This window comes from Schistocerca piceifrons, chromosome 7 (genome assembly GCF_021461385.2).
Source record: "Schistocerca piceifrons isolate TAMUIC-IGC-003096 chromosome 7, iqSchPice1.1, whole genome shotgun sequence".
Classification (NCBI taxonomy): Eukaryota; Metazoa; Arthropoda; class Insecta; order Orthoptera; family Acrididae; genus Schistocerca; species Schistocerca piceifrons.
The window spans coordinates 46,229,929-46,256,312 of NC_060144.1; the positions used below are offsets into that span (position 1 = coordinate 46,229,929).

The following is a 26,384-nucleotide window of genomic DNA, read 5'->3' on the forward strand; positions in this document are numbered from 1 at the left end:
TCATATCGGTTCCCACTAAGCAGCTTAGGTCTAATTCCAAGTCACGTTCCCATTTATACAGGAAAACGAAGAACGCTGCATGCCTTTTATGAAGAGTAATGCCGTGAAATATATTACGACGTAACAACTTTCATGTAACTAGGAAACTTATTTATTCGACATTTAACACGTTCCGTCGAATGCGTGTTTATTAGAAACGAGAACAAGCTCGTGTTGGACACGGCTGGGCAGGAGATCGGCTGTGTCCTTGTTTAAGGAACCACCGTAGCATTCGTCCCGATTTTTGTTTATTTAACGTATTGCAAAGCTACAGAGAAGTAGACATGCGTAACACAAAAGTAATATAGAAGAATTGGATATGTAATAATAGTGGTGCGTTGCTGCATAGTTGTATCGCATGCGGTCTAATAAAGTTCTGTTTCGACGTTTTGGTAATAAGAACAACGGCGTTGGACTAAAATGTGCCGCCGGCCGGTGCGGCCGAGCGGTTCTAGGCGCTTCAGTCTGGAGCCGCTCGACCACTACGGTCGCAGGTTCGAATCCTGCCTTGGGCATGGATGTGTGTGATGTCCTTAGGTTAGTTAGGTTTAATTAGTTCTAAGTTATAGGGGACTGATGACCACAGATGTTAAGTCCCATAGTGCTCAGAGCCATTTGAACTAAAATGTGCCAATCGACGTACAGCACCAGAGTGTCTTCATGATCATCAGTTGCGGCGAATCTGCTTTGCCTTACAGAACAGAGACAAGGAATGCTAAATGTGGCGGACAGTCTTCGGCCAGTAAAGGAAGTGTCTGCTGTTATTGGACCGTCATCGACGCCAAACGATTCGTCAGATGGCCCGAGAGACAGGATTAGCGTACATGACTGTGCTTCACATTCTGAAGGGACGCTGGGCATGAGAAAAACTGCATCACGATGTATTCCACATGATTTGACGGAAATGCAGAAATGACTACGATTAGGCGCTGCTTCGAAAGCCAAAGACTTTCTTGCATCGTATCGTTACGCTGGATGAGACATAGACCAAACAGTACGAGCCACACATGAAACGCCAGTCAAACAGATGGCTCCACTATGGATCATCATGACGATCATAAGTTCGTCGTAACCCCAATAATGTGAAAGTTATGGTGATTCTCGCACACCATTGAGATGATGTTATCCTAACGTATAGCGCTCCCTAGGAGCAGAATTTCAGTGTGTTGTATTACTGTTCATTCTGAAACACAACCTGCGACGAGCTTTGAGAAAGAAGCGGCAATACCTTCTGCAGGTTACCATTGACCCAACCCAGTGTGATCTGGAGTTTGCATTACGACTCTTGGTAATTTCACGACTGAAATGCAATTGTGTGTTGTAGTATCAGTGGGAGAAGAGAAATTAGGACCAATATAACCTTGCGAATGACACTAAACTAGATATACCTTTGACAACGCAGTCATAATTTGTTTTTGCCCGTGTGTCCGCTACTCCATTGCATAAGATGCAGGTCTAGTTTTTGAGGTTACTTGACTCAAGTGACGAGTACAGCGAGCAATATGATGAAAAGCAGCTCCTATAACCAAGCAGTGCTTCGCTGAAGCTGCCTTTTGTTTTCCGAATTTCTGTAGTGCACACACCGAATGAAAGCATGCATTACTTTGCTAATAAGATGACAATTGATTTGTTCGTTTCCTCCCTCTACCCTCCCCCCCCCCCCCCCCTCTTTATATTTTAGCATAGCTGCACTACATTTACGCTATGTTATCAAAAGTATTCGGCACCCCCAAAAACATATGTTTTTCATATTAGGGGCATTGCGCTGCCACCTACTGCCAGTACTCCATATCAGCGACCTCAGTAGTCATTAGACATCGTGAGAGAGCAGAATGGGGCGCTCGGCGGAACTCACGGACTTCGAACGTGGTCAGGTGATTGGGTGTCACTTGTGTCTAAAGTCTGCACGCGAGATTTCCACACTCCTAAACATCCCTAGGTCCACTGTTTCCCATGTGATAGTGAAGTGGAAACGTGAAGGGACACGTACAGCACAAAAGCGTACAGGCTGTTGACTGACAGAGACCGCCGACAGTAATGTGTAATAGCAGACATTAATCCAGACCGTCACACAGGAATTCCAAATTGCATCAAGATCCACTGCAAGTAATATGACAGTTAGGCGGGAGGTGAGAAAAATTGGATTTCATGGTCGAGCGGCTGCTCAAAAGGCACGCATCATGCCGGTAAATGCCAAATGACGGCTCACTTGGTGTAAGGAGGGCAAACATTGGACGATTGAACAGTGGAAAAACGTTGTGTGGAGTGGCGAATCACGGTACACAATGTGGCCATCCGATGGCAGCGTGTGGGTATGGCGAATGCCCAGTGAACGTCATCTGCCAGCGTGAGTAGTGCTAACAGTAAAATTCGGAGGCGGTGGTGTTATGGTGTGGTCGTGTTTTTCATGGAGGGAGCTTGCACCCCGTGTTGTTTAGGGTGGCACTATCACAGCACGGACCTACATTGATGTTTTAAGCATCTTCTTGCTTCCCGCTGTTGAAGAGCATTTCGGGGATGGCGATTGCACCTTTCAACACGATCGAACACCTGTTCATAATGCACGGCCTGTAGCGGAGTGGTTGCCCAACAATAACATCCCTGTAATGGATTGGCCTGCACAGAGTCATGACCTGAATCCTATAGAACACCTTTGGGATGTTTTCGAACAGGGACTTCGTGGCAGGATTCATCGACCGACATCGATACCTCTCCTCAGTGCAGCACTCCGTGAGGAATGGGCTGCCATTCCCCAAGAAACCTTCCAGCACCTGATTGAATGTATGCCTGTGAGAGTGGAAGCTGTCATCGAGACTAAGGGTGGGTCAACACCATACTGAATTCCAGCATTACCGTTGGAGAGTGCCACAAACTTGTAAGTAATTTTCAGCCAGGTGTCCGGATACTTTTGATCATATAGTGTAGGTTGACATTATCACGCAATCTGTATTTTAACATGACTGCTCACGTCTGAACATAATTACGCTCCTCTCGGACTTGTTGCTTCTTCATACATGAGAAATAAAGAAACATTATTTGCCCTTATCTTTATGAAACTAAATTACAACGTAGTTTTTTGGGTACCTATATTTCTAATGATTTCCGGAAATAATCAGTTCCAGTTATTCTATTGTTCTGCTATATTTTTGTGTTAGAAATAGTTCGGAAAACTCATCTGTATCTACTAATATAAGGTCAATTAGCAAACCATATGCTCGTATTTATTACGTCATCACTTGCCAAAACTGTCTCATCTGAAACACATTCAACATATAGACTCTGGAGTTACAGTTAGCAACTGAGCTTCTTCTTCGACGATGATTCCATTCGTTAACAGATAACGACCTTTCGTTAACGATATACACTATCAGAAGAGATAATCATATTATTATCAATTAATGGGAAGTTGCTTGTTGTCATGACAGCGCTTATCCAAGTAGCACCTCTAAGAAACTGGTCACTAAATTGATTGTTATGAATTACATCGCTCTGTAACACAAGCACTTCTTTCCAAACGATTCACCTTCTGTGATGCATAGAGAGACGTGTTCTTGAGGGCAGCGGTGCAGGTGTGACGATTTCAAAGTACCAAATTCTTCATCTGCACCCATCCCTTAGAGAGCATCATAAACGTTCAGGGGAGGTGCGGTAGCCGGCCGGAGTGGTTACTGCACCTAAGAGATCTTAAAGCCAGCCGGCCCCTGTGACCGAGCGGTTCTAGGCGCTTCAGTCTGGAACCGCGTCACCGCTACGGTCGTAGGTTCGAATCCTGCCTCGGGCATGAATGTGTGTGATGTCCTTAGGTTAGTTACGTTTAAGTAGTTCCGCAGTGGATACACCGGTTCCCGTGAGATCACCGAAGTTAAGTGCTGTCGGGCGTGGTCGCCACTTGGATGTGTGACCATCCAGGCGGCCATGCGCTGTTGCTGCACTCAGCCTCGTGATGCCAATTCAGAAGCTACTCGACCGAATAGTAGCGGCTTCGGTCAAGAATACCATCATAACGACCGGGAGAGTAGTGTGCTGACCCCACGCCCGTCCTACCCGCATCCGCCAATGATGATGACACGGCGGTCGGATGGTCCCGATAGGCCACTCGTGGCCTGAAGACGGAGTGAAGTTCTAGGGGACTGATGACCTCAGAAGTTAAGTCCCATAGTGCTCAGAGCCATTTGAACCATTTTAGGTGCGGTACAAATAAAAGTCACGAAAATCAACAACAGCCTCCTCTTACGGAATCTAGATACGGATGTGTTATTCTCGTCATCGCTCCCAACACAATGTGAAGCAGAGCGTCTGGGAGAGCAAGGTGCCGTCTTGGTGTCTATCTTTTCTGCCGTTGTCTTTAGAATGGATACTGTTCTCTGAAGCTGAGATTCCTATTCCAGCGAAAGGTCATGTCGGTGGATGGTAAAAAACGTAAATGTCTTATGATATTGTTGGCTGGGATATCCTATGGGGAAGGCTGAGCTGTCGGGAAGGATGTTCTTCCTGCCTTTTCCTTGCGGATGTATGAGAATGTGTCATATTCGTATTTGCAGAGTGTAAGTGAGTGTAATGCCAACGGCCTTGCCGCAGTGGTAACACCGGTTCCCATCAGATCACCGACGTTAAGCGCTGCCGGGCTGGGCTAGCACTTTGCTGGGTGACCCTCCGGTCTGCCGAGCGCTGTTGGCCAACGGGGTGCACTCAGCGCTTGTGAGGCAAACTGAGGGCTTCTCAATTGAGAAATAGCGGCCCAGGTCTGGGAAACTGGCATACGGCCGGTAGAGCGGTGTGCTGACCACATGCCCCTCCAATCCGCATCCAATGACGCCTGTGGGCTGAGGATGACACGGCGGCCGGTCGGTCCCGTTGGGCCTTCCAAGGCCTGTTCGGACGGAGTTTAGTTTAGTTTTAAGTGAATGTAGTGGATTCGCATTAAGTGTAGTATTACGCTTGTGCTGTGCGACATTGGTGATACCCGGTGCCGGCACTGAGGCGGCGGGCCGACTGTACGGCCCCATCCGACTGACGGCTCACTGTCAAGTGTCACCAGCGCTCACCCCGTGACACACTGTGGACAGGTCTGGAGTTTAATCCAGGACATCGGCGTAACTTTACGCCACCACGTCTCCTGACCTAGTTGACCAAGTACTGGCAGTGGAAACTTCATTCACCACCAAGATTAGAACCAGCAAGCACACAAATCGAATCCCTGCGTCTTCGGCTGCAAAGGAGGGTACATTGGATGAAACTCCTGATGTACGAATATACCAGTAGACTGCATTTTATTGGAGCACCTCTCTTGCGCTAATTCATAACTTAGCAGGTGACTTCATTTCTATTTTGAACGACGATATGGTATGCTTCGACTGACTCTTATACTTTTGTACAGATTCTCAAACTTTTAGTACTTAGAAAGTAGCTTGCCGAGCAGGCTGGATACTATCGATTTGATCATATATGAGTGTCACCATTTGAGTTATACGTACGGTCAGTAGATGCGCTATTGAGTTGTGACGTCATTACTATTATTTTAAAATTGTTATTTTCCACTGTTAATAATAGCTCAGAAATTCCCAAGTACTTCGTTTGCAGAGACTGTTTAAAGAAGCGGTGTTGTGGAAAAAATGGAATTTCAAGTGAACATTTTCGCTTGAACTTTTTTCACCATTTCTGAAAAGGCCTACCTCAATACCAATGCCTCACTCTGGCCAGCTTTTGGCAGTCAACCAATTTCGGAAAAGACTGTTTACAACTGGTTTTACGAATTTCGTCTTGGTCATGTTTCTGTCGGCGATGAATTCCCTGGAGATCGAAAAAATTGGATGTCATTGCTGAAAACACTGATGCTGCGATGAGGATCGGCAAGCGACTTCCTGTGAGACAGAGGGCCTCCTTATCCACACTCGCAACTGCAGTAGATTCGATTTTACATCAACAAGTAGCTCTGAGAAGATAATGTTCCCGATGAGTGCCGTACAATTTCACCAAAGCTCTAAATAGTTACGTGTCAATTGGAGTAAGAAAATGCCCGAAAAAACCGGAATGGTGAAAAGCAAAATCCGTATACAATATTATGCCTTGGATGTATTCTTATGTCCTGAAAAAATAATCAACAGTCGACTGTCTGGATGTTACAAGATATCGTACATTGGATATATTCTTATGACCCGAAAAATAAGCAAGAGTCGCCGTTTGGAAGCTACAGGATGGACCAAAATCAACAAAAGCGGTTCATTAGTGAAGAACTTCCAGTAAAATGGTCGATTATTCCTTTGGTTAGACTAGCCATTCGCCACCATTGGTCTGAATGATGCAAGAGCATTTAATGCCGAATGGTGACAACAACTTGCTTGCCGCAAATCGTAACCGAGTTAAGGAAAAAACAACAGAAAACGCCCCATTAGTCTCCGTCATCACAATGTAAAAAGCACATGACAGTATCAGTTATTTGACGCAGAAAAACACCCTTTTAATGTCTCTTAGCCCTGATCCGGGCCGACCGCGGTGGTCTAGCGGTTCTAGGCGCTCTGTCCGGAGCCGCTCGACTGCTACGGTAGCAGGTTCGAATCCTGCCTTGGGCATGGATGTGTGTGATGTCCTTAGGTTAGTTAGGTTTAAGTAATTCTAAGTTATAGGGGACTGATGACCTAAGATGTCAAGTCCCATAGTGCTCAGAGCCATTGGAGCCCTGATCCGGTTCCCATTATTTCTTTTGGAAATTTGTGGTAAGTTCTATGGGACCAAACAGCTGAGGTCATTGATCCCTAGGCTTACACACTATTTAATCTAACTTAAACTAACTTATACTAAGGACAACACGCACACCAATGCCCAAGGGAGGACTCCAACCTCCGACGGGGGCAGCAGCGCGAACCGTGGCAAGGTGCCCTTGACCGCACTGCTACGTCACGCTGCATCATTCCTTTTCTTCCCATTATTACGAAGAAATAAATTTTTGGATAGCGATTACCTCAAGAAGTTACCTTCCAAAACTATGTTTTTCAAATATGAACTTCAGAGTGGAAAAAAATATTTCTAGAACTGACTCAGACACATATAAACCGTCCGTCCAAGAAGTTCCGAGACTAGTTTTGTTCCTGCCGTACACGCGACGTCACCGCGTAATGTAAGGTGTCAGCTTGAACTAAAAACTGTGAACAACAGATGTGCATTTGACCAGCCAATTGCGACCAAGCAGAGTAGTGGACGCGCGACGTTCTGGAGTCATTGTTATTGCGTCACAAATCGCAATGTAGCAACGTCTCTGAATCTAGTGTTCAGACCATTGGGCAGAATGTGCTGAAGAAGAGAAAATTTGTCCCGCACACGTTGACTACTGCACAAGACGCCGACTCGTGGACGCCTGAGGCGACTTACCTGAAATATGAAAAACGCAGACATTTGTTTTCCGGAAAAAGTCGTCACCGTTGACGAGACTTGCTTGTATCGATACGATCCTACCACGTAACGACAAAAGGCAGAAATTCACACGAAGGGTCAAGGCTTTGAAGACACAGCCACCATACAAGCCTGTGTGACGTGCGAGTCGAACGACATGCAATGAGAGAATGGTCTGACAGTTTGACATGTTTGTACGAACTTTGTGTGCGCTGTCGGGGTAGACTATGTAGAACATATAAAGCATTACAAGGGCCATTTTAACTTTCCCCTGCATTTTATTAATCTAATCTGAAAACTTTTATGACTGACGGCTCTACTTTAGAAAGTAAGTTACACATTATCATGGGAGGCCAAGTATTTTTACTGAATGCTGCGCCACACTTAAACGTGACAGGGATACATAACACTATATTTCAACATAGTCACTAACACTCTATAAACAAAGATAGGTAGATTTTGCAAGTCCTCTAATTTCTTGTCGATAGAAATTCGCTGCTTGGTGGCGGAACCGTTTGAGAATCTCTGGTGTGGTCGTCTGTAGCGTTGAAAAATCACTGATTGCAGTTTCTCGATTGCCGGGACACTGTCACCTCTAGCCGATGTCGATATCGATGACCTTCCTTCCCCATCACCATCATCCGCTTCTGTACTGCCTCTGTGAAACTGTTGGCACCATTTCACGCGACACTGAATTTAGTCCGCGTGCCGCCAGAGTTTAACTGCCAATCTGTGTGCAATTTAGATGTTTTTCCCACAAGAATCGTACTGTGCCGCATACATCAACTTAGGATTACGCTTCCGGTTGTCGTGCCATTTCATTTGCAAACTGTGATGCACCTGTTTATCCGTACAGCAGCAAAACTGCTTTTGCAGGGAACCCTGCAACACGTACGAGACTCTCTTCTGACAATGGGCCGCTCTTGTTGCCCAGTGGTCTTATCGAGGGACGACGTGTGCAACTTACTTCCTAAACTCGGGTACAGTCGAATACGAAGACTGGAAATCAACTAGGTAAAGGAAACCATGGACGAAATGAAGGAAGAAAAATCTCCAAAGAAGAGGGGAAAATGCAGACAGAGACAAAAAATGCTGTGGAAACTGATTGTTTTTCAGCGCTATCCTCAAAGGGAAATTACCGATATATATATATATATATATATATATATATATATATATATATATATATATATGCACACCGCCTTAAGTGGGAATTTATATATACAGGACGAAAATTATTTAAGCAGACAAACTGTGGCAGGCTGCACGGGACACCAAAACAAACATTTTTCTGTAATGTCATGATTACCTGTGAATATTTTTTAATCTGGTAGAGGTGTGATCCCCCTCAGCACTCGTGCAAATGCATACAAGACGGGGACGAATCGCACGAACGTAAGAAGCGTTCTTCATGAGCAATTGTTGGTTGGTTTGGGGGGAGGGGACCGAACAGGGAGGTTATCTGTCCCATCAGATTAGGGAAAGATGGGGAAGGAAGTCGGCCGTGCCCTTTGAAAGGAACTATCCCACAGTTTTCCTGAAGCGATTTAGGGGAATCACGGGAAACGTAAATCAGGATGGCCGGACGCGGGTTTGAACGATCGTCATCCCGAAATCGAGCGATTGTTAATCCATTTCACTTACAGCATGTGCACAACCTGGAACCACTCACAGCACAGTTTTCGTAGTGGTCCCTGGAACAGGACCCATCCTGCACCTCCGTCCTCTGTGCTGTTTACAAATGTAGCACCATTCGGACGTGATAGGGTCTTCGGCATCCGCAGTTCATATGTTTCGAGGGAGGTTAATTAACATGCCACCTTAATGCGCGCTCATCAATTGCCGTTCTACGTGAATGTGTGGGCAGATGTTGGTGACTGTTTAACTGCGGCCGTGTGTCCCACCTAGGCCTCTAAATGACAGCCATTGTTAGAGTGTCCTCGCCAGAGTTGCTGAAAGATATGCCACTCGTTGCACGACAGCACGTGACGGGGCGCCTGCACGGTTCACTCGTACTGTCCTGCCGTCTTTGACCGTGTTAGACAGGACACTACCCACCGTTGTAACCTCTCTTTACAAGTCAATGGACGAATTTTTCGAACCTCTCCTCTAATTGGTAATAAAGAATTATAAGTAGTATGCGTTACTTTTTGTCCTCACAGGATAACACATTGCAAAAAGAGTTTGATTGTCCCATGCAACCTACCAGAGTTTGTCAATTTAATTAATTTTCATCCAGGGCAAACACCCTCTACACTTCTAAAAAAATCGTAATAGGAAAACATGACACCAGACGAAAATATTTATTACCATTTTCCCTATACGTACAATCATGTTGTGCTGCGCCTCATCTCAAACAAAAGAACCAAACACTTTCGTTAGTACGTTTCCTATTGTTTTTTTTGACCACAAGGCGTATGTTGTTTGATTTCAATACCTTCGCAAGTATGAAACATTTTCAACACTAATACGCCGACCCAAATTTTCTGGCCGAACTGCACGACAGTTACTTGGCTGGAGCCTGGACGAGGTGACTTGGCAGCATCCAGCTAATAGTCTGCGCCGTTGCATCTGCTGGTGGGGAGCGGCGGCCTCGGGCATGGATGTGTGTGATGTCCTTAGGTTAGTTAGGTTTACGTAGTTCTAAGTTCTAGGGGACTGATGACCTCAGATGTTACGTCCCATAGTGCTCAGAGCCATTTGAACTATTTTTTTGGTAACAAATGTAACATATTATGTGAATTATTAAACATTTTTAAAATGTAGTCTCTATTGGTACTAGTACTCGTTTCAATCTGAACTTATGCAATATTTCCATACATTTTCCGATTTTATAACAGCTTGTTCATTACACACAGAAGAAAAGAACTTACAGTCAGGAACCGCATGACCTCTACGGTCGCAGGTTCGAATCCTGCCTCGGGCATGGATGTGTGTGATGTCCTTAGGTTAGTTAGGTTTAAGTAGTTCTAAGTTCTAGGGGACTGATGACCTCAGATGTTACGTCCCATAGTGCTCAGAGCCATTTGAACTATTTTTTTGGTAACAAATGTAACATATTATGTGAATTATTAAACATTTTTAAAATGTAGTCTCTATTGGTACTAGTACTCGTTTCAATCTGAACTTATGCAATATTTCCATACATTTTCCGATTTTATAACAGCTTGTTCATTACACACAGAAGAAAAGAACTTACAGTCAGGAACCGCATGACCTCTACGGTCGCAGGTTCGAATCCTGCCTCGGGCATGGATGTGTGTGATGTCCTTAGGTTAGTTAGGTTTAAGTAGTTCTAAGTTCTAGGGGACTGATGACCTCAGATGTTACGTCCCATAGTGCTCAGAGCCATTTGAACTATTTTTTTGGTAACAAATGTAACATATTATGTGAATTATTAAACATTTTTAAAATGTAGTCTCTATTGGTACTAGTACTCGTTTCAATCTGAACTTATGCAATATTTCCATACATTTTCCGATTTTATAACAGCTTGTTCATTACACACAGAAGAAAAGAACTTACAGTCAGGAACCGCATGACCTCTACGGTCGCAGGTTCGAATCCTGCCTCGGGCATGGATGTGTGTGATGTCCTTAGGTTAGTTAGGTTTAAGTAGTTCTAAGTTCTAGGGGACTGATGACGGCGGAAGTTAAGTCCCATGGTGCTCAGAGCCATTTGAACCATTTTTGAAAAGAACTTGTCACATTTTGTTTTACAGTTTCGGCCTTTTTTTCTAGGACACAGTTTGCAATGTCCAACACTGGCAGTCTCTTCATTGCTGTGACAGTGGGCTTGCATCTTCACCAAACAATAAGTCCTTCATTGCTGCCGTCGTGTTTTGTGGGCATTCCATTCAGCTTCTGCTTCCTTCGTTTTACATGGGGGTTTATAACGTATTGCCTTAGATCTAACAGAAGTTTTCTCCTTCTGTTGCGTACAAGAGCCTTCTAGCCAGGATTTTTTGTCTTCCTAATAACGTAGGCATTTATGGCTGTTCTATCAGTCATGTTCAAGAACAGTACAAATGGCCATCGGTTAGTAGTCCGATTGCATGAATACTCATTTATCATTTTGTCCATTGTATCAGTATCATTGTAGTGTAGAATAATACCGGCATTGAACTCTTCCTTCTCCGTATCACAAGTGTCATCATGATGTTCAGAGCTCGAAAGGATTACTGCCTTGTTCATTTTAGGCACGTGCGATACCAGGTTAGATTTTCATTGCATGCGAACATAGATGGAAATTGCAGTTTCAATAGCATTTGTTGAAGTTCAGATGGGATTTCAGGTTTGTTTTTAAAGAGTATGAACGAATTCAGGAGCTTCTATGCAAGTGGAACATTCGTGAAAAACCTGCCCGTTGTATCACCACATCAAGTTCCTAAATGAGACATAAGGTCCATTACAACTCTAGCACCTCAAGTGTTTTCCATAGATCCTTCTTTCTCTACGTATGCCTGGAAGTTGAAAGCATACAAAGATTCAAGATCACAGAGGGGCCAAATTTTTATGCCGTATCTAGTTGGTTTGGACTTTACGTAAGCCTTAAACGGGCATTTCCCAAGAAAAGCTTCCAACTGCTCATCCACTAATAGTGTACTAAATGCACAAAATTCGTACATTTGTCTCCTTTCCTCTCTTGTGGCCATGTCGTCGTATTTGATGTAAGAAAGAAGTTCAGAAAATCTGTTGAGTGCAACACAGAAAGTGGTTCCCTTTTAGCTTTTAATGCTCCCATAGTTACAAGGAGCCCTATAACATCAAACATTTCTGTTGCACTTGTAAGGCTTCACTTACAGTTGTTAGAAGGATGAGTCGCGTTCCATAAATTATGAACTGTATCTGCTTTTTGATTTCTGTATTTTACAACACTGTACACTGTTTCAGGTGTAATGAACAACATGAAAATCTCCATAATCGAAGACACAGTCTGATCAATCATTTTTTCGTTGTCCCTTAATTCAATAACGTCTTCGATTATGTCCATTTCTTCCACATTGTCTTCTATTTCTGAACACACAGACTCCTCATCACTATCGCATGATAATGATTCTGATTCTATTATTTTCATTACTTCTTCTAGATCTCATTCACTGTGTAAAGTACGAGGGTTGGAACTTTAACAGTGGCAACTATTTATTTACAGCTCGTACAAAATAGATACTTGTTTCAAAGTTTTACTGACTTTCAAAGTAGTCACCAGCATTGTGTATAACTTGTTGCCACCGATGTGGAAGTCGTAGGATACTCTTAGCAGTGCCAGTTGTGTTGACAGTTCGAGCGGCGCGGTCTATTGCCCGACGAATTTGTAGCAGTTCTGAAGCGAATGCCGTGAAGTGTTTCCTTCAGTTTAGAAATCGAGTTGAACTTATGAGAAGTCAGGAGAGTGCAGTACATAGTATAGCACTTAGCAGCCCCATCAGTGAAACAAATCAGTAACAGCTTTGCACTGTACGTGCCTGAGCAATGTCCTGCAAAATGATGATCAGGTCCTGCAGAAAGTGTCAACACTTCTGTCTCTAAACTGGTCGTAGGATGTGTTCTAAAAATGAACAGCGTAGAGACAGAAGTGATGACACTTTCTGCAGGACCTGACAATCATTTTGCAGGACAATGCTCAAGCATGTACACTGCAAGCTGTTACTGGTTTGTTTCACTGATGGGGTTGCTAAGTGCTATACTATGTACTGCACTCTCCTGACTTCTCATAAGTTCAACTCGATTTCTAAACTGAAGGAAACACTTCACGGCATTCGCTTCAGAACTGCTACAAATTCGTCGGGCAATAAACCGCGCCACTCGAACTGTCAACACAACTGGCACTACTAAGAGTATCCTACGACTTCCACATCGCTGGCAACAAGTTATACACAATGCTGGTGACTACTTTGAAAGTCAGTAAAACTTTGAAACAAGTATCTATTTTGTACGAGCTGTAAATAAATAGTTGCCACTATTAAAGTTCCAATCCTAGTATATTTCTTCTGTAACCTTAGCTTTTTCGACCTATTCGTTTTGCGCGGCCCCTCGCGTCGGAGGTTCGAGTCCTCCCTCGGGCGCGAGTGTGTGTCTTGTTCATAGCATAAGTTAGTGTAAGTTAGTTTAAGTACTGTGTAAGTCTAGGGACCGATGACCTCAGCAGTTTGGTCCCTTAGGAATTCACACACATTTGAACATTTAAACCTTTTCGTTTCATAACACAACATGCTATAGCAACTGAACGGAAGGTAATGACCAACAGAGAAAAATATTTGATTGTACACACAACAGGCATTAAAATTTCGAACACTCATTTCACACTTGTACCAATATAACTTGCTACAATGTGCATTTATACGAGTATATGTGTGTGTTTCCTTGTCACTTAGAGTCTGAAGCGGGGTACCAAAGGACCGTAATAAAATTTCAACTATTATTTATTAAATGAAGAAATTTACTTAAAACCCAACAATGCTAGTGTTCACTGGGATTGTTTAACAATGGCAGATAGTCTGTAAGAATAAATCATTTCAAACAGCCACAAATAATAAATTAGTTATTTTGGGATGCTGCAGTACCCCGCTTGGAATGCAGCGTGTTAACAGAAAAACACGGGTACCTCAAAATGCACATGTTATTGCTGGACATTACTATTTACCGTATCTACCGAGCATCTTATATTTGAAAGCCCCTCTTACTTACTTACACGTGATTCGCTGGTAACTGCATTACATAGGTTACTTCCAGTTCACTTTCAGGAAATAATCATCCAATGTTTTTGTTTTATGGTTCTCTATTTTTCCTAACAACGGTTATTATTTTCCGGAGAGTGAAACAGCGGTACAGTTAAACGAATTTAGTCCTGCATAGTCTCACAACACACCAACACACTTCTGGTTGCTCGATACGCTCGTTCTCTTCCTCTACCCAGCACACTTCGTTCACTACAACCACATCACTTAGCTGCTAAAAACCCGGTTCACAGGCATCGCTATTCAAATACTCGCGGATGGTTTCGTCATCTACGTCTTCACAGCCAGAAATTTGCATTTCTAATTATAACAGAACACTTCAGGCTTCGTTCTTAGTTTTTTCTCCAAAAAACACGGGATTGTGCACGAAAAATTCCCAAGTAGGATAATTTGGTTAATTGGAAGTTTGTTGTATTTATTTGATTTATTTTCCGATGCAAACACATGTACGTTTTCGAATGACACGTTGACAATTTCAAATGTCCATTCTGGGATCCACGTGTTGCTCACGAAGGAAACTCCCCATCGCACCGCCCGTCAGATTTAGTTATAAATTGGCCCAGTGGATAGTCCATCAGAAACTGAACAGAAATCGAGCATGAGAACAGGAAGAAGGTGTACTGGACTGTGGAAAAAAGAAGTAAAATAGAAAGAGTGAACGGTCCAGATTTACATTTTTTTTCTCAGAATTATGAACAGTCCATCCGGTCACTGACGTGTCTCTTTACTGTATTCAACTTTCTGTATGTGTCATGGCGTAATGTCCGTTTGCAACATCGACATGTAACGAAGGGATTCCTATTTATTCTACACTTGTACCACATGTTATGCCTCTTGAATTCCGTTTTGGAAGTTTCGACTCTTGAATTCTTTCTCTGTAACGTAGTTCATAGCCGTTTATTTGCTATTTTCAACTCTGTGAGAGGTATATGCGGCTCTCGGCTGCTCTCATTGTTAATCACAGAATATCAGTCACTTGGTAAGAATATATTACCGTCGCAAGTGGAGATGCCACATATATATCAGTCACAGGATTGAAAACAACATATAAACGGGTGTGAACTGCGTTACAACAAAGGAATTGAAGAGTCAAAACTTCCAGAACGGAACGCACGAGGCATAACATGTGGTACATGAGTAGAACAAATAGGAGGAAAGGGCAATTACACCGCGACACATACACAAATCTGAACACAGTGAACAGACATGTCAATGATTGGACAGACAGTTCGCAATTTTGTGAAAAAAAAGAAAAAAAGGGGGGGCCAGGAGGGAGATTAGGACCCCGGATCTTCCCCTTCACAGTCTAACACTGTGACCACTGAGCCACGACGCAGCTGTCACCACAGTGGCTCGATATTGCACATATTTAATTTGGGCCATTTACTATTTATTTTGCTTCTTTCTTTTTCCACAATCCAGTGCACCTTCCTTCTGTATACATGTTCGATCTGTGTTCAGTCTTTGGAGGGCTGTCCAATGGTCCAGTTTACCACCAAATCTGAGGGAGATATGACGCGGAGTTTTCCTTGTCAGAAAGGCCGTGTATTGGATCTCTCACATTGGGTGGCGTTTTGTGGTACCATTTGGATATAAAACATAAGTTTGCAGATCAGATAATTTTCAAATCTCTCGCTTCAGGCTACTCATACGAGCCAGTAAGAGTGTGCTTTCGTCAGTTCTAATTATGACATCACATAGCACTTTCGTGTGACTAACAACGACTGTGGCGAGGAACCTGGTAGCACACGTTAGCCCCTGAAGAGGACGTCCTCCGTCACGTAGAAGAGAACCACAGACGAACACCTGCAGCAATGTCAACACACACAGGTCAGAGCTGGTCGCCTCCGCTGTGTGCGTGTCGTGCCGTGAAGAGGAAGATACGAAAGTGATTTCATCTTCAGACTTATCTTACTCGCGAACGGTAAGTTCCCGAACATGGAATCGTCATTGAAACTCGTCCTACTGATTCCTTTCTACAGTCGCTACAAGCCTGTAATGCGAACTGTGAAACACACTGTACATGTGTGTGTGTGTGTGTGTGTGTGTGTGTGTGTGTGTGTGTGTGTGTGTGTGTGTGTGTGAAATCTTACGGGAATTAACTGCTAAGGTCATCAGTCCCTAAGCTTACACACTACTTAACCTAAATTGTACTAAGGACAAACACACACATCCATGCCCGAGGGAGGACTCGAACCTCCGCCGGGACCAGCCGCACAGTCCATTACTGCAGCTCCTTAGACCGCTCGGCTAAACCCACGCGGCGGACATCCAGTTACCGGAAACACTTACTTCATACAGATACAAACGTACTGACGCAAAACATAAATGTGTTGCGGAACCTATCACGCTTCTAAAGGCAGTTTGTCTGCTGCACGCTAACCGCTATGTCATTTGTTGGTGCAACAGAACAGATATCACTGACTCACAAAGATGTACCTTTCAGATTTTCAACAACACATTTTAGGAGCGCCGCTAAATGGAAAAGATAGTTTGATCAGCTTTGGCAGAAACAAATGAAGGTTGGAGGACAGAGGAGGAAAATGGGATGTCGCCTATTAAGACGAAACTGTTCCCATATCCTTGTGTTAATGGAAACTGCGAGGAACATGAATAAGGTTAGACAAGCAGAGATCTGAATCCCGGTCCTGATGAATACGAGGTCCCTGTCTCAACCATTACGCACTTCACTCTAGTGTCATGGGCACTTCGATATTAAAAAGAGTTCAAGAGTAGTGAGAAGATCCCTATGAAGGGAAACAAAAAGACGATTCTAATTCGGAGTATTTGAAATTACTGAACACTAGACAGGCTGCCCCAAAAACCAGTTTGGGTAATGCTATGTAAGTGATGACAACTAAACAGGCTCCTACAGTATAAAGTTCGTGGAACCGAAACTTAGCACATACTGAACACCCACAGCCGGCTGGCATTTTTCAGCATGTAACCGCCACAAATATGGCGTCAGAGAAAACAGAACATAGTCCAAAAAATGGTTCAAATGGCTCTGAGCACTATGGGACTTAACATCTATGGTCATCAGTCCCCTAGAACTTAGAACTACTTCAACCTAACTAACCTAAGGACATCACACACATCCATGCCCGAGGCAGGATTCGAACCTGCGACCGCAGCAGTCGCGCGGCTCCAGACTGAGCGCCTAGAACCGCTAGACCACCGTGGCCGGCTAAACATAGTCCAGGAATGACAGAGGACTATTTGTACATTTTGCTGACCATGTCCGTCCTGCAGCGACGACGTTTCGCAACTGGCAGGCCGGCTTGCTAGGCGACACTGCCCTAGTTCACGCTGCTAGCTGCCCGCGTTCATGCAGGTTCCTCCGTTATTCCCAGTCACTTGTGTGGAAGAACAACCAGCGTGTGTGATACATTTGAGACAGCAGAAACTGTTCTGTATTTACGTAATTCTTTACTCTGTTGTCTGTCTGGCCAGCTCACAAACAAGCTTATCGGTCTAGCTGCCACTAGTAGGCAATCGATCTGCGAACTGAATATGGTTTATGAGCGCGCTTTTGAGTATCTGCTGAAGCAGAACTACCACGACCTGACTTTATCCGAAATGTGAGCATTTGTTTAAGGTTTGTAACCATTTGTATTATTGTGGTGTGCGTACTGTAAGACCTTCGGTACACACACCATCAGATTATTTAACTTGTCGCTCTAACGAAGTAGGCGAGTGTCAGCAATATGTCTCGTGGTCTTACTGCGGCGTGTTTATCTTCTGCCGTTAGGTCAGACGATAGAAATGCCACTTGCACAGTTAGAGTAGCAGATTGACCGTGACCAACTTTAAACAGAACTTGATTAATGTTCACACACATTTATTAAAATAATAACATTCATAAACCTTACTTAACTTGATTCTGGATGCTATTTACAATTGACAATCTGAAGTTCCTTTGGTCTTGGTACGTTAATCTTATTCTCACATCTCTCTGATACTTGACAAAGTGTCTATTCATTTATCTTCATGGCTATGTACAGGAATATGATAATCTTATTAGGCACAGACTGAAACTTGACTGTAGACTGGTACAGACTAATGTAGACTGGTACAGACAAATGCACACTAATGCAGACTGGTGCAAACTGATGCAGACTGAGTAATCGGATGTCTGTACACTCGTTATAATACATCGCGCGTTCAGGTATCACTGCGCGAGTGTGATCCGCAAGGAGAAAAGGTTCTACGTTAGCAGCAATCTCATTGGCTGCGTTACATATTAATACGCGGATCGGCGGAAGCAGAATTTGGTCCGTCTCTATGGCAGCGCCATCTCGTAGTGCGGAGACGGACGAGCGCTGCGCCTGCGCTGTTGTGCTTAGAGGGGCGCGCTCTAGTGGGAAAGCTGTGTACGCGCTGACTACGCGGAACTATGTACACAACAATTATCATATGTCACAGACACCTAGAATTGATAAGCATTTCGAGGTAGTGTAACTATAGGCCACGTTACTAGGTAATGCAAGAGTGGGTCAACCTAGAGTCCGGTTTCAGAAATCTTTGAATTATCCAGCAAAAACTGGAATGCATCTTCCTCTATACTTTATTTAATCAAGGTCAAAACACCCGCCAGTGGCCATCAACAGTATGCAAACAGTTCGAATCATATATCTTTAAAGCCATGTTTACACTTCGCGGACGACGGGTTTCGTCTGTTGACGCATTGTTTACTGTTACCGCACAACATTGTAATAAGGACGAGATAATAAATTCGGGAGGACGACGGTTCAATCCCGCGTCCGGCTATCCTGATTTAGGTTTTCCGTGATTTCCCTAAATCACTCTAGGCAAATGCCGGGATGGTTCCTCTGAAAGGGCACGGCCGACTTCCTTCCCAATCCTTCCCTAATCCGATGAGACCGATGACCACGCTGTCTGGTCTCCTTCCCCAAACCAACCAACCAACCAACCGAGATAATAAGAAAGCACTGATGTAGCCGACGTATGTGACACGGTGTCGGTTGTATCTGAAATCTGGCGACAACAATTTTACAGTGGTTAAGCTGTTAAGCGCATCTGGAAAGTCGCAGTCTACTCCCAGTCGACTGTTATCGTAGAATTTCACTATCATGGTGACGTTTCAAGGATAGCAAGTTGAAATTATTGTGAAATGCTATTACCGGCCGGCCGAAGTGGCCGAGCGGTTCTAAGCGCTAGAGTCTGGAACCGCGCGACCGCCCCGGTCGCAGGTTCGAATCCTGCCTCGAGCATGGATGTGTGTGATGTCCTTAGGTTAGTTAGGTTAGTTAGGTTTAAGTAGTTCTAAGTTCTAGGGGACTGATGACCTCAGAAGTTAAGTCCCATAGTGCTCAGAGCCATTTGAACAATTTTTTGCTATTACCGCAAACGCCGAATGTGTGCCGCAATAATCGAAAATTTGAGCAGATGTCTTTACGGTGCAACTGTATGTTGAAAACGCCCTTTAACTACAAAATTATGTTCGACTTCTTCAAACCGTTAAGTAAGGGCTCGCATTCAAACTTAGACAACTCTTCGAAAGGAATGTTGACGCTGGCTCTGCAAGTATGTGCAGCCCTTTTCGATAATGAAGCACATCAAGTGGGACCGGGCTTCGCAATTGTCCACCCCTGCCTCCCATACACACCCCCATCCCACACACCCCCACCCTGCGACGACTGATCTTCCTCTGAATTATTAGCCAGTTGGCTTCTCCTAAAAGGGAATTCTTCCCGTTTTTCTGAGATTCTTTAGTAAGAAACGCCATACCATAATGCAGTTGCCTGTCAGGAAGCCAAAGACTTTTATTTTTGTCTGACAAGTACGGCCCAACGGCAGCATGCAACCGTGGCAACTTGTTATCAGTATTGGTAAATTTATTGGCAATTAGAGTGAACAATAAGCAACAGTCATGCTCGAGAATGTGGATGAGCGATATTTCACGACGTTGAAGTGAGAAAGTATTTGGTGTGCAAGATATAGAAGGAGGTAAACTATGACGGAGTGAATATGAGACGTTAAAATAAAGTTTTGTAAGTGCTGACAATCATAATTCCACTGATGATACGCTTAACGTTCTATTACGTGGCAGTTCCTGCACTGTCATAAGCAATACAGGTTGTATCATAATTAACGGCTTAAACGCATACTACTAAAAGTACCCGATAGCAGAAGCAAAAACGCCTAAGTAAAAAAGAGCTCAAAAACGCATACCTTCAGAGCACTTTTTCAGGAGAAGAGATGTCTTTCACAGTAGCGAAGACGTTGAAATGCTCATAGCTCTTAAGACAAGCCCTTTAGAGCCCATATTTACTCATATTTGTTTGCTTCTAGTATCGTGTAGTTTCAGCCGTACGCGTTTACGTCATTACTTATTATACACCCCGCATAAGGGGATACGAGATTTGCAAAAACTTCACACCCTATAGCCGCACAGAACTGACTTTAAAGTTAGCAAAGATATTCTCAGAAAAATGACTGCATCTGGGGGATGTCCATCTAAAACAGGATTATTTCCCTATTTCCGAACAAACCCCATTTTTATTCGATTAAAGTGTTTTATTTCTCATGGAATTACCGTCTAGCAAAGCGCATAGTGGTAGTTATTCATCAGGAGTTTTCGGAGTAACAAGAAACGATTCTTCATTCCGCTTTTCATACGGCATTCTGCCTTTAACCTGTATGGGCTATACGTATTTTAATTTGAATCAAGCAAAATGAGCATATGTAAGACCTTTTATTCAACATGTGACTTGCAGTTCTACTACCAGCTGCTGTTTTCTTTCCCTTTATTTACATGATAAGTCACCAGTGATAGCTAAATTTGATACATAACGAAAACACTGGAGTTGGAAGTGCGAAACATGTTTCTCAGAAGACTACTACGCACAATAATTGCTCCATAGTTCCACGAAGACACAATTATACTCCGCCATTTTGAAACCTGACACACTGCATTTCCTTTACTGCTGTAACGTAACTGTGTGCAGTGTCGTCTGGATTGTACCGCGCAGCGTGCTACCTAACGAGACTGCAAGGTCAGCCGACCAGTCCACGGTAGGACCCGCGCTGCGGATTAACGACAGTGCACCGGTTCAAAGACAGGCGGTTCGCATGACTTGCCTCACTCAAGTAAGCAATGACTTCGGCGACTGAAAGGCACTCGGCCGCAAAGTAGAGAGACAGATTTGAAATATCCTGAGTACTAGACAGGCATTAACGCTAACTAGTGCAAGGTGAAATTCTTGCAGATCACAAAACAGACATGACTGAATGCGAAACCTAAAAAAAAATAACTTTTCTGCCTGACATTTTCTAAGTTCAGTACGACTTCCACTGGAAACTCGATGTTACACACACTGCAGCAAATCAGGCATAACTCCTTCAGCTGCGACATAGTTCTTCTTGTAAGCTCAGCGACTGTAGTCGGCGACAGCGCAAAGGATTTACCTCTGATTAATCCCCTCCCTCGATCTGTCCGCTGATCTGGAAAACGGTCACTGATGGAAATGCAAACATTATTAAGGAGGTGCTGCGGTGGACCAGCTCGTTGGACGTGTATACGGAAATCTCCATCACCTTAATAAATCTGTAGATAACTAGTAAACTAACCTGTAAATTATTCTCATGAGAGAGGGAGGAAGGGATCGTATTGCAGCACAGACTTAAGGCACGGAGGTAAGCAATATCATTGGGGCATGTAATTAATGTGTAAACTTAAGACACAAAATAACGGCACAAAAGACTAGGTTTTCGATTGTCACCAGTGTGTTGTTTGAAAGGCCGTGGTTTTCACTGCCCCCACTCAGCTTTCCCGCTTAAGGGGTGTAGGACGTCAAACGGGCCGACTTGGAGCAGGAGAGGTATCACAGGACATTTTATTTTCTACTATCTATACTTTTACAAATAAATTCATAAAACTTTGTCAGAATGACCAGGAAGGATTCGGGATTCACATTCATAGCAGTCGAAGTTCAAAAACATAAAAAAATAAATTTTTTTACATGTGAAATATCATCATTTTTTCGCTTACTATTGGCTGCATTTGTTGCTATAGGTACATTTTTCTTCACAAGTAAAAGAGATTCTTTGATGAATTTTGCGCAGCATACAAACCATACTTACAGGTGTACAAAACTCTAGAATTTTCCAAATCTATTAAAAACTGTGGTAAAAATTGAGATAATTAACTACACAATTTGATTGTTTTCTAAACATAAAGTTTAAAACGTAACAGCTCATTCATTTTTTCATAAATTAAATAGATTCTAGAGTTTCAGACACCTGTAAGTATGGTTTGTATGCTGTGCAAAATTCATCGAACAGTCTCTCTTACGTATGAAGAAAAGTGTACCTATAGCAACAAATGCAGCCAATAGTAAGTGAAAAATAATGAAATTTCACATGTAAAAAAAATTATTTTGTTCTGTTTTTGAACTTCCGCTGCTACGAGTGTGAACCCTGAATCCTTCCTGGTCATGCTGACAAAACTTTACGAATTTATTTGCAAAAGTATAGACAGTGGAAATTAAAATGTCCTGTGGTGCCTCTACTGCACCAAGTCGGCCCGTTTGACGTCCTACCCCTCTTAAGTAGAAAGTTCACTACTTACTAAAGATTATATTTTCAAAAAAAGCCTTTGTGTTTATGTAACCGATTTAAAATTTCAGGAGAAAATTTTTTAATAACGTAATCATGTAACAACTACAGAGGTATCTCTTTAATCAGCGTCGTGGGTAAAATTTTCTCAGGTATGTTGAAAGCAGAGTGCGGGTATTAGTTGAGGACCAATTGGATGAAAATCAGAGTGGATTTAGGCCTCTTAGTGGTTGTCAGGACCAGATCTTTAGCTTACGGCAAATAATGGAGAAGTGTTATGAGTGGAATAGGGAATTGTATCTATGCTTTATAGATCTAGAAAAGGCATATGACCGGGTTCCTAGGAGGAAGTTATTGTCTGTTCTACGAGATTATGGAATAGGAGGCAAACTTTTGCAAGCAATTAAAGGTCTTTACATGGATAGTCAGGCAGCAGTTAGAGTTGACGGTAAATTGAGTTCATGGTTCAGAGTAGTTTCAGGGGTAAGACAAGGCTGCAACCTGTCTCCACTGTTGTTCATATTATTTATGGATCATATGTTGAAAACAATAGACTGGCTGGGTGAGATTAAGATATGTGAACACAAAATAAGCAGTCTTGCATATGCGGATGACTTAGTTGTGATGACAGATTCGATTGTAAGTTTGCAAAGTAATATTTCAGAGCTAGATCAGAAATGTAAGGACTATGGTATGAAGATTAGCATCTCCAAAATGAAAGTAATGTCAGTGGGAAAGAGATATAAACAGATTGAGTGCCAAATAGGAGGAACAAAGTTAGAACAGGTGGACGGTTTCAAGTACTTAGGATGCATATTCTCACAGGATGGCAACATAGTGAAAGAACTGGAAGCGAGGTGTAGCAAAGCTAATGCAGTGAGCGCTCAGCTACGATCTACTCTCTTCTGCAAGAAGGAGGTCAGTACCAAGACTAAGTTATCTGTGCACCGTTCTATCTTTAGACCAACTTTGTTGTATGGGAGCGAAAGCTGGGTGGATTCAGGTTACCTTATCAACAAGGTTGAGGTTACGGATATGAAAGTAGCTAGGATGATTGCAGGTACTAGTAGATGGGAACAATGGCAGGAAGATGTCCACAATGAGGAAATCAAAGAAAAACTGGGAATGAACTCTATAGATGTAGCAGTCAGGGCGAACATGTTTAGATGGTGGGGTCATGTTACACACATGGGAGACGCAAGGTTACCCAAGAGACTGATGATTTCAGCAGTAGAGGGTAAGAGGAGTCGGGGCAGACCAAAGAGAAGGTACCTGCATTCGGTTAAGAATGATTTTGAAGTAATAGGCTTAACATCAGAAGAGGCACCATTGTTAGCACTGAATAGGGGATCATGGAGGAATTTTATAAGGGGGACTATGCTCCAGACTGAACACTGAAAGGCATAATCAAATGATGATGATGATGATGATGATGATGATGACGAACGTAATCATGTAAAATACTAGAATACCAAAAGAATCGACGTTTCGGCATAACAGGAAGAAGGCTGACACTGTTCGCGAGAGCTCATTCCTTATGTACTTACATCAGTTTCTTTTATTCTTGCGCCTTCAAATATCTTTATGATTTAAGATATAAACTTTTAGTAAGTACGCAGCAGCTAAAGAGATGCAACCGGGCCAGTTTTATAGAATACGACGCTGTTCGGTATTATGACGGTACCAGAGTCAAAAACTGACGCTTCTTTCAAGAGTACGACTTCAGAATCAGCCACGTCTGCTCTCCTCAATGAATTTACATCCAACTGCAAGGCTGTGAAGTCTGTATTAGTTTCTTTGCAGATCAGAAACACCGCAAAGTCTGAGGCCGTGAAAGTATTCTAGTATTTCTCCGCTTCTAGGACTTTTCAGGAAATTAGATATAAAGTCTTATAACGTTAAGGAAGCTATCTAAGATTCAGAAAGGAAAGTGTACCTATTGAAAGACTACTCTAATTACGACATGGAAGACTGCAGCGCGCCATTAGAGATATCGTACCTGCATCTGCGTTCCGTACAAGGACAAACCCGCGACCGCTCGCGTTAACGTGCACCGGCCCACTGAAGGCGCCAGGCAGAACTACTCGGCTCTACTCGTCTCGTGCCTTGGCTCGCATTGGCCTTCGTCATCTCTATCGAGGCGCAGCAGCAGATTGGCACACCGGTATCCTTGTTCACCTCTGCAGTACAGACCATTACGTTCAATCTTAGTCCTCCTGCAGAACTTATAATTTTTTCCCACAATACTTTTGGAGATGAAACAATCTCCGTAGTCGATCGATTAGCGGCAGTGAGGCACACGTAATGACTATTTATACTACGCCGTGGAAAAAAAAAATTACTCTCTGTCCGCCGTACAGGAAGAAAACTGAGTAAGCTGCAGCACAAAGGGCGTTACTGTGTTTTGATAAGACGTTACAAGTTTTACTCATCTTTTAAATGCTATCTCAAGTATTGTACGTCTAAGTGGCCCCTTGCACTGCTTTCTTGATACGTGATTCAAAATGCGACGTGCTTGTGTGTGCATAAACATTGCAACTAGACTAAAAGCTACTGAGAGAAACTGATTGCCAGATACAAGAATCGTTGCACAGGAAGCCGAGAAACCATTTTCGGTCAGTATTGATAGTTTACCATAGAGAAATCCCTGTTAGCTGCAGAGGACAAGACAACCAAAATCTCAGCTATATTACAGATGACACCTATATGTACAACAGTATATGCTCGTGAGGCACTGTATTGATATTTTGTTAAATGTTATGAATGTAATAACCACAGTGCCAAAGCGTATACATTATTACACAATTTGTACCCGTAATTCGACAGAAAATGAACCCAACGACGATGGTAAAATTTCGCATAATCACGTATGAGTGAAACAGAAGAAAATCGTGGTTTACTCACGGCAGAACCCTTTTTGCTTATTATTATTATTTACTGATCATGTATTAATGTGCTATGATGTGGACACTTTTACGTGGAAACGATAGTGCAAGTACGCTGTTTAGGTTTTTATGTTGGTAACGCCACGTAACGCTTTGTATGAAAATCACTGACTGTGCTGTGTGCAGTCTGTGGCTGGTTTCCATTGTTGGAATATTTGCTACTGTAGTGTTGGGCAGTTGGATGCGAACAGCGCGTAGCGTTGCGCATTTGGAGGTCAGCCGCCAGCAGAGGTGGATGTGGGGAGAGAGATTGCTGAATTTTGAGAGCGGACGATCTGGACGTGTGTCCGTCAGACAAAGTAAATTTGTAAGACTGGATGTCATGAACTCATATATATATATATATATATATATATATATATATATATATATATATATTGCCTTTTGAACACTATTAAAGTAAATACATTGTTTTCTATCAAAACCTTTCATTTGCTAACTATGTCTATCAGTAGTTACTGCCTTCAGTAGTTAATTACATTGTTTGTTCTCTATTAAAATCTTTCATTTGCTAACTATGCCTATCAGTAGTTAGTGCCTTCCGTAGCTTGAATCTTTTATTTAGCTGGCAGTAGTGGCGCTCGCTGTATTGCAGTAGTTCGAGTAACGAAGATTTTTGTGAGGTAAGTGATTTGTGAAAGGTATAGGTTATTGTTAGTCAGGGCCATTCTTTTGTAGGGATTATTGAAAGTCAAATT

The 26,384-nt window shown here is 43.0% G+C and overlaps 1 protein-coding gene and 1 pseudogene across 2 annotated transcripts in view; one reads left to right on the top strand and one right to left on the bottom strand.

Annotated features, from left to right (window-relative positions):
* LOC124805003 (juvenile hormone esterase-like) overlaps positions 1–26,384 on the bottom strand; it is a 163,304-nt gene that overhangs the window by 91,720 nt on the left and 45,200 nt on the right. The window contains exon 1 of one of the 2 annotated variants that reach the window (XM_047265400.1): positions 24,741–24,847. The exons of the other annotated variant lie outside the window; for it this stretch is intronic. Coding sequence (XP_047121356.1) covers positions 24,741–24,746 — 6 coding nt within the window. The 5' untranslated portion in view covers positions 24,747–24,847. Of the gene's footprint in view, positions 1–24,740; positions 24,848–26,384 lie in introns of those variants that run through there. 2 annotated transcript variants of the gene reach the window in all.
* Positions 4,599–4,716, top strand: LOC124709512 (annotated as a pseudogene).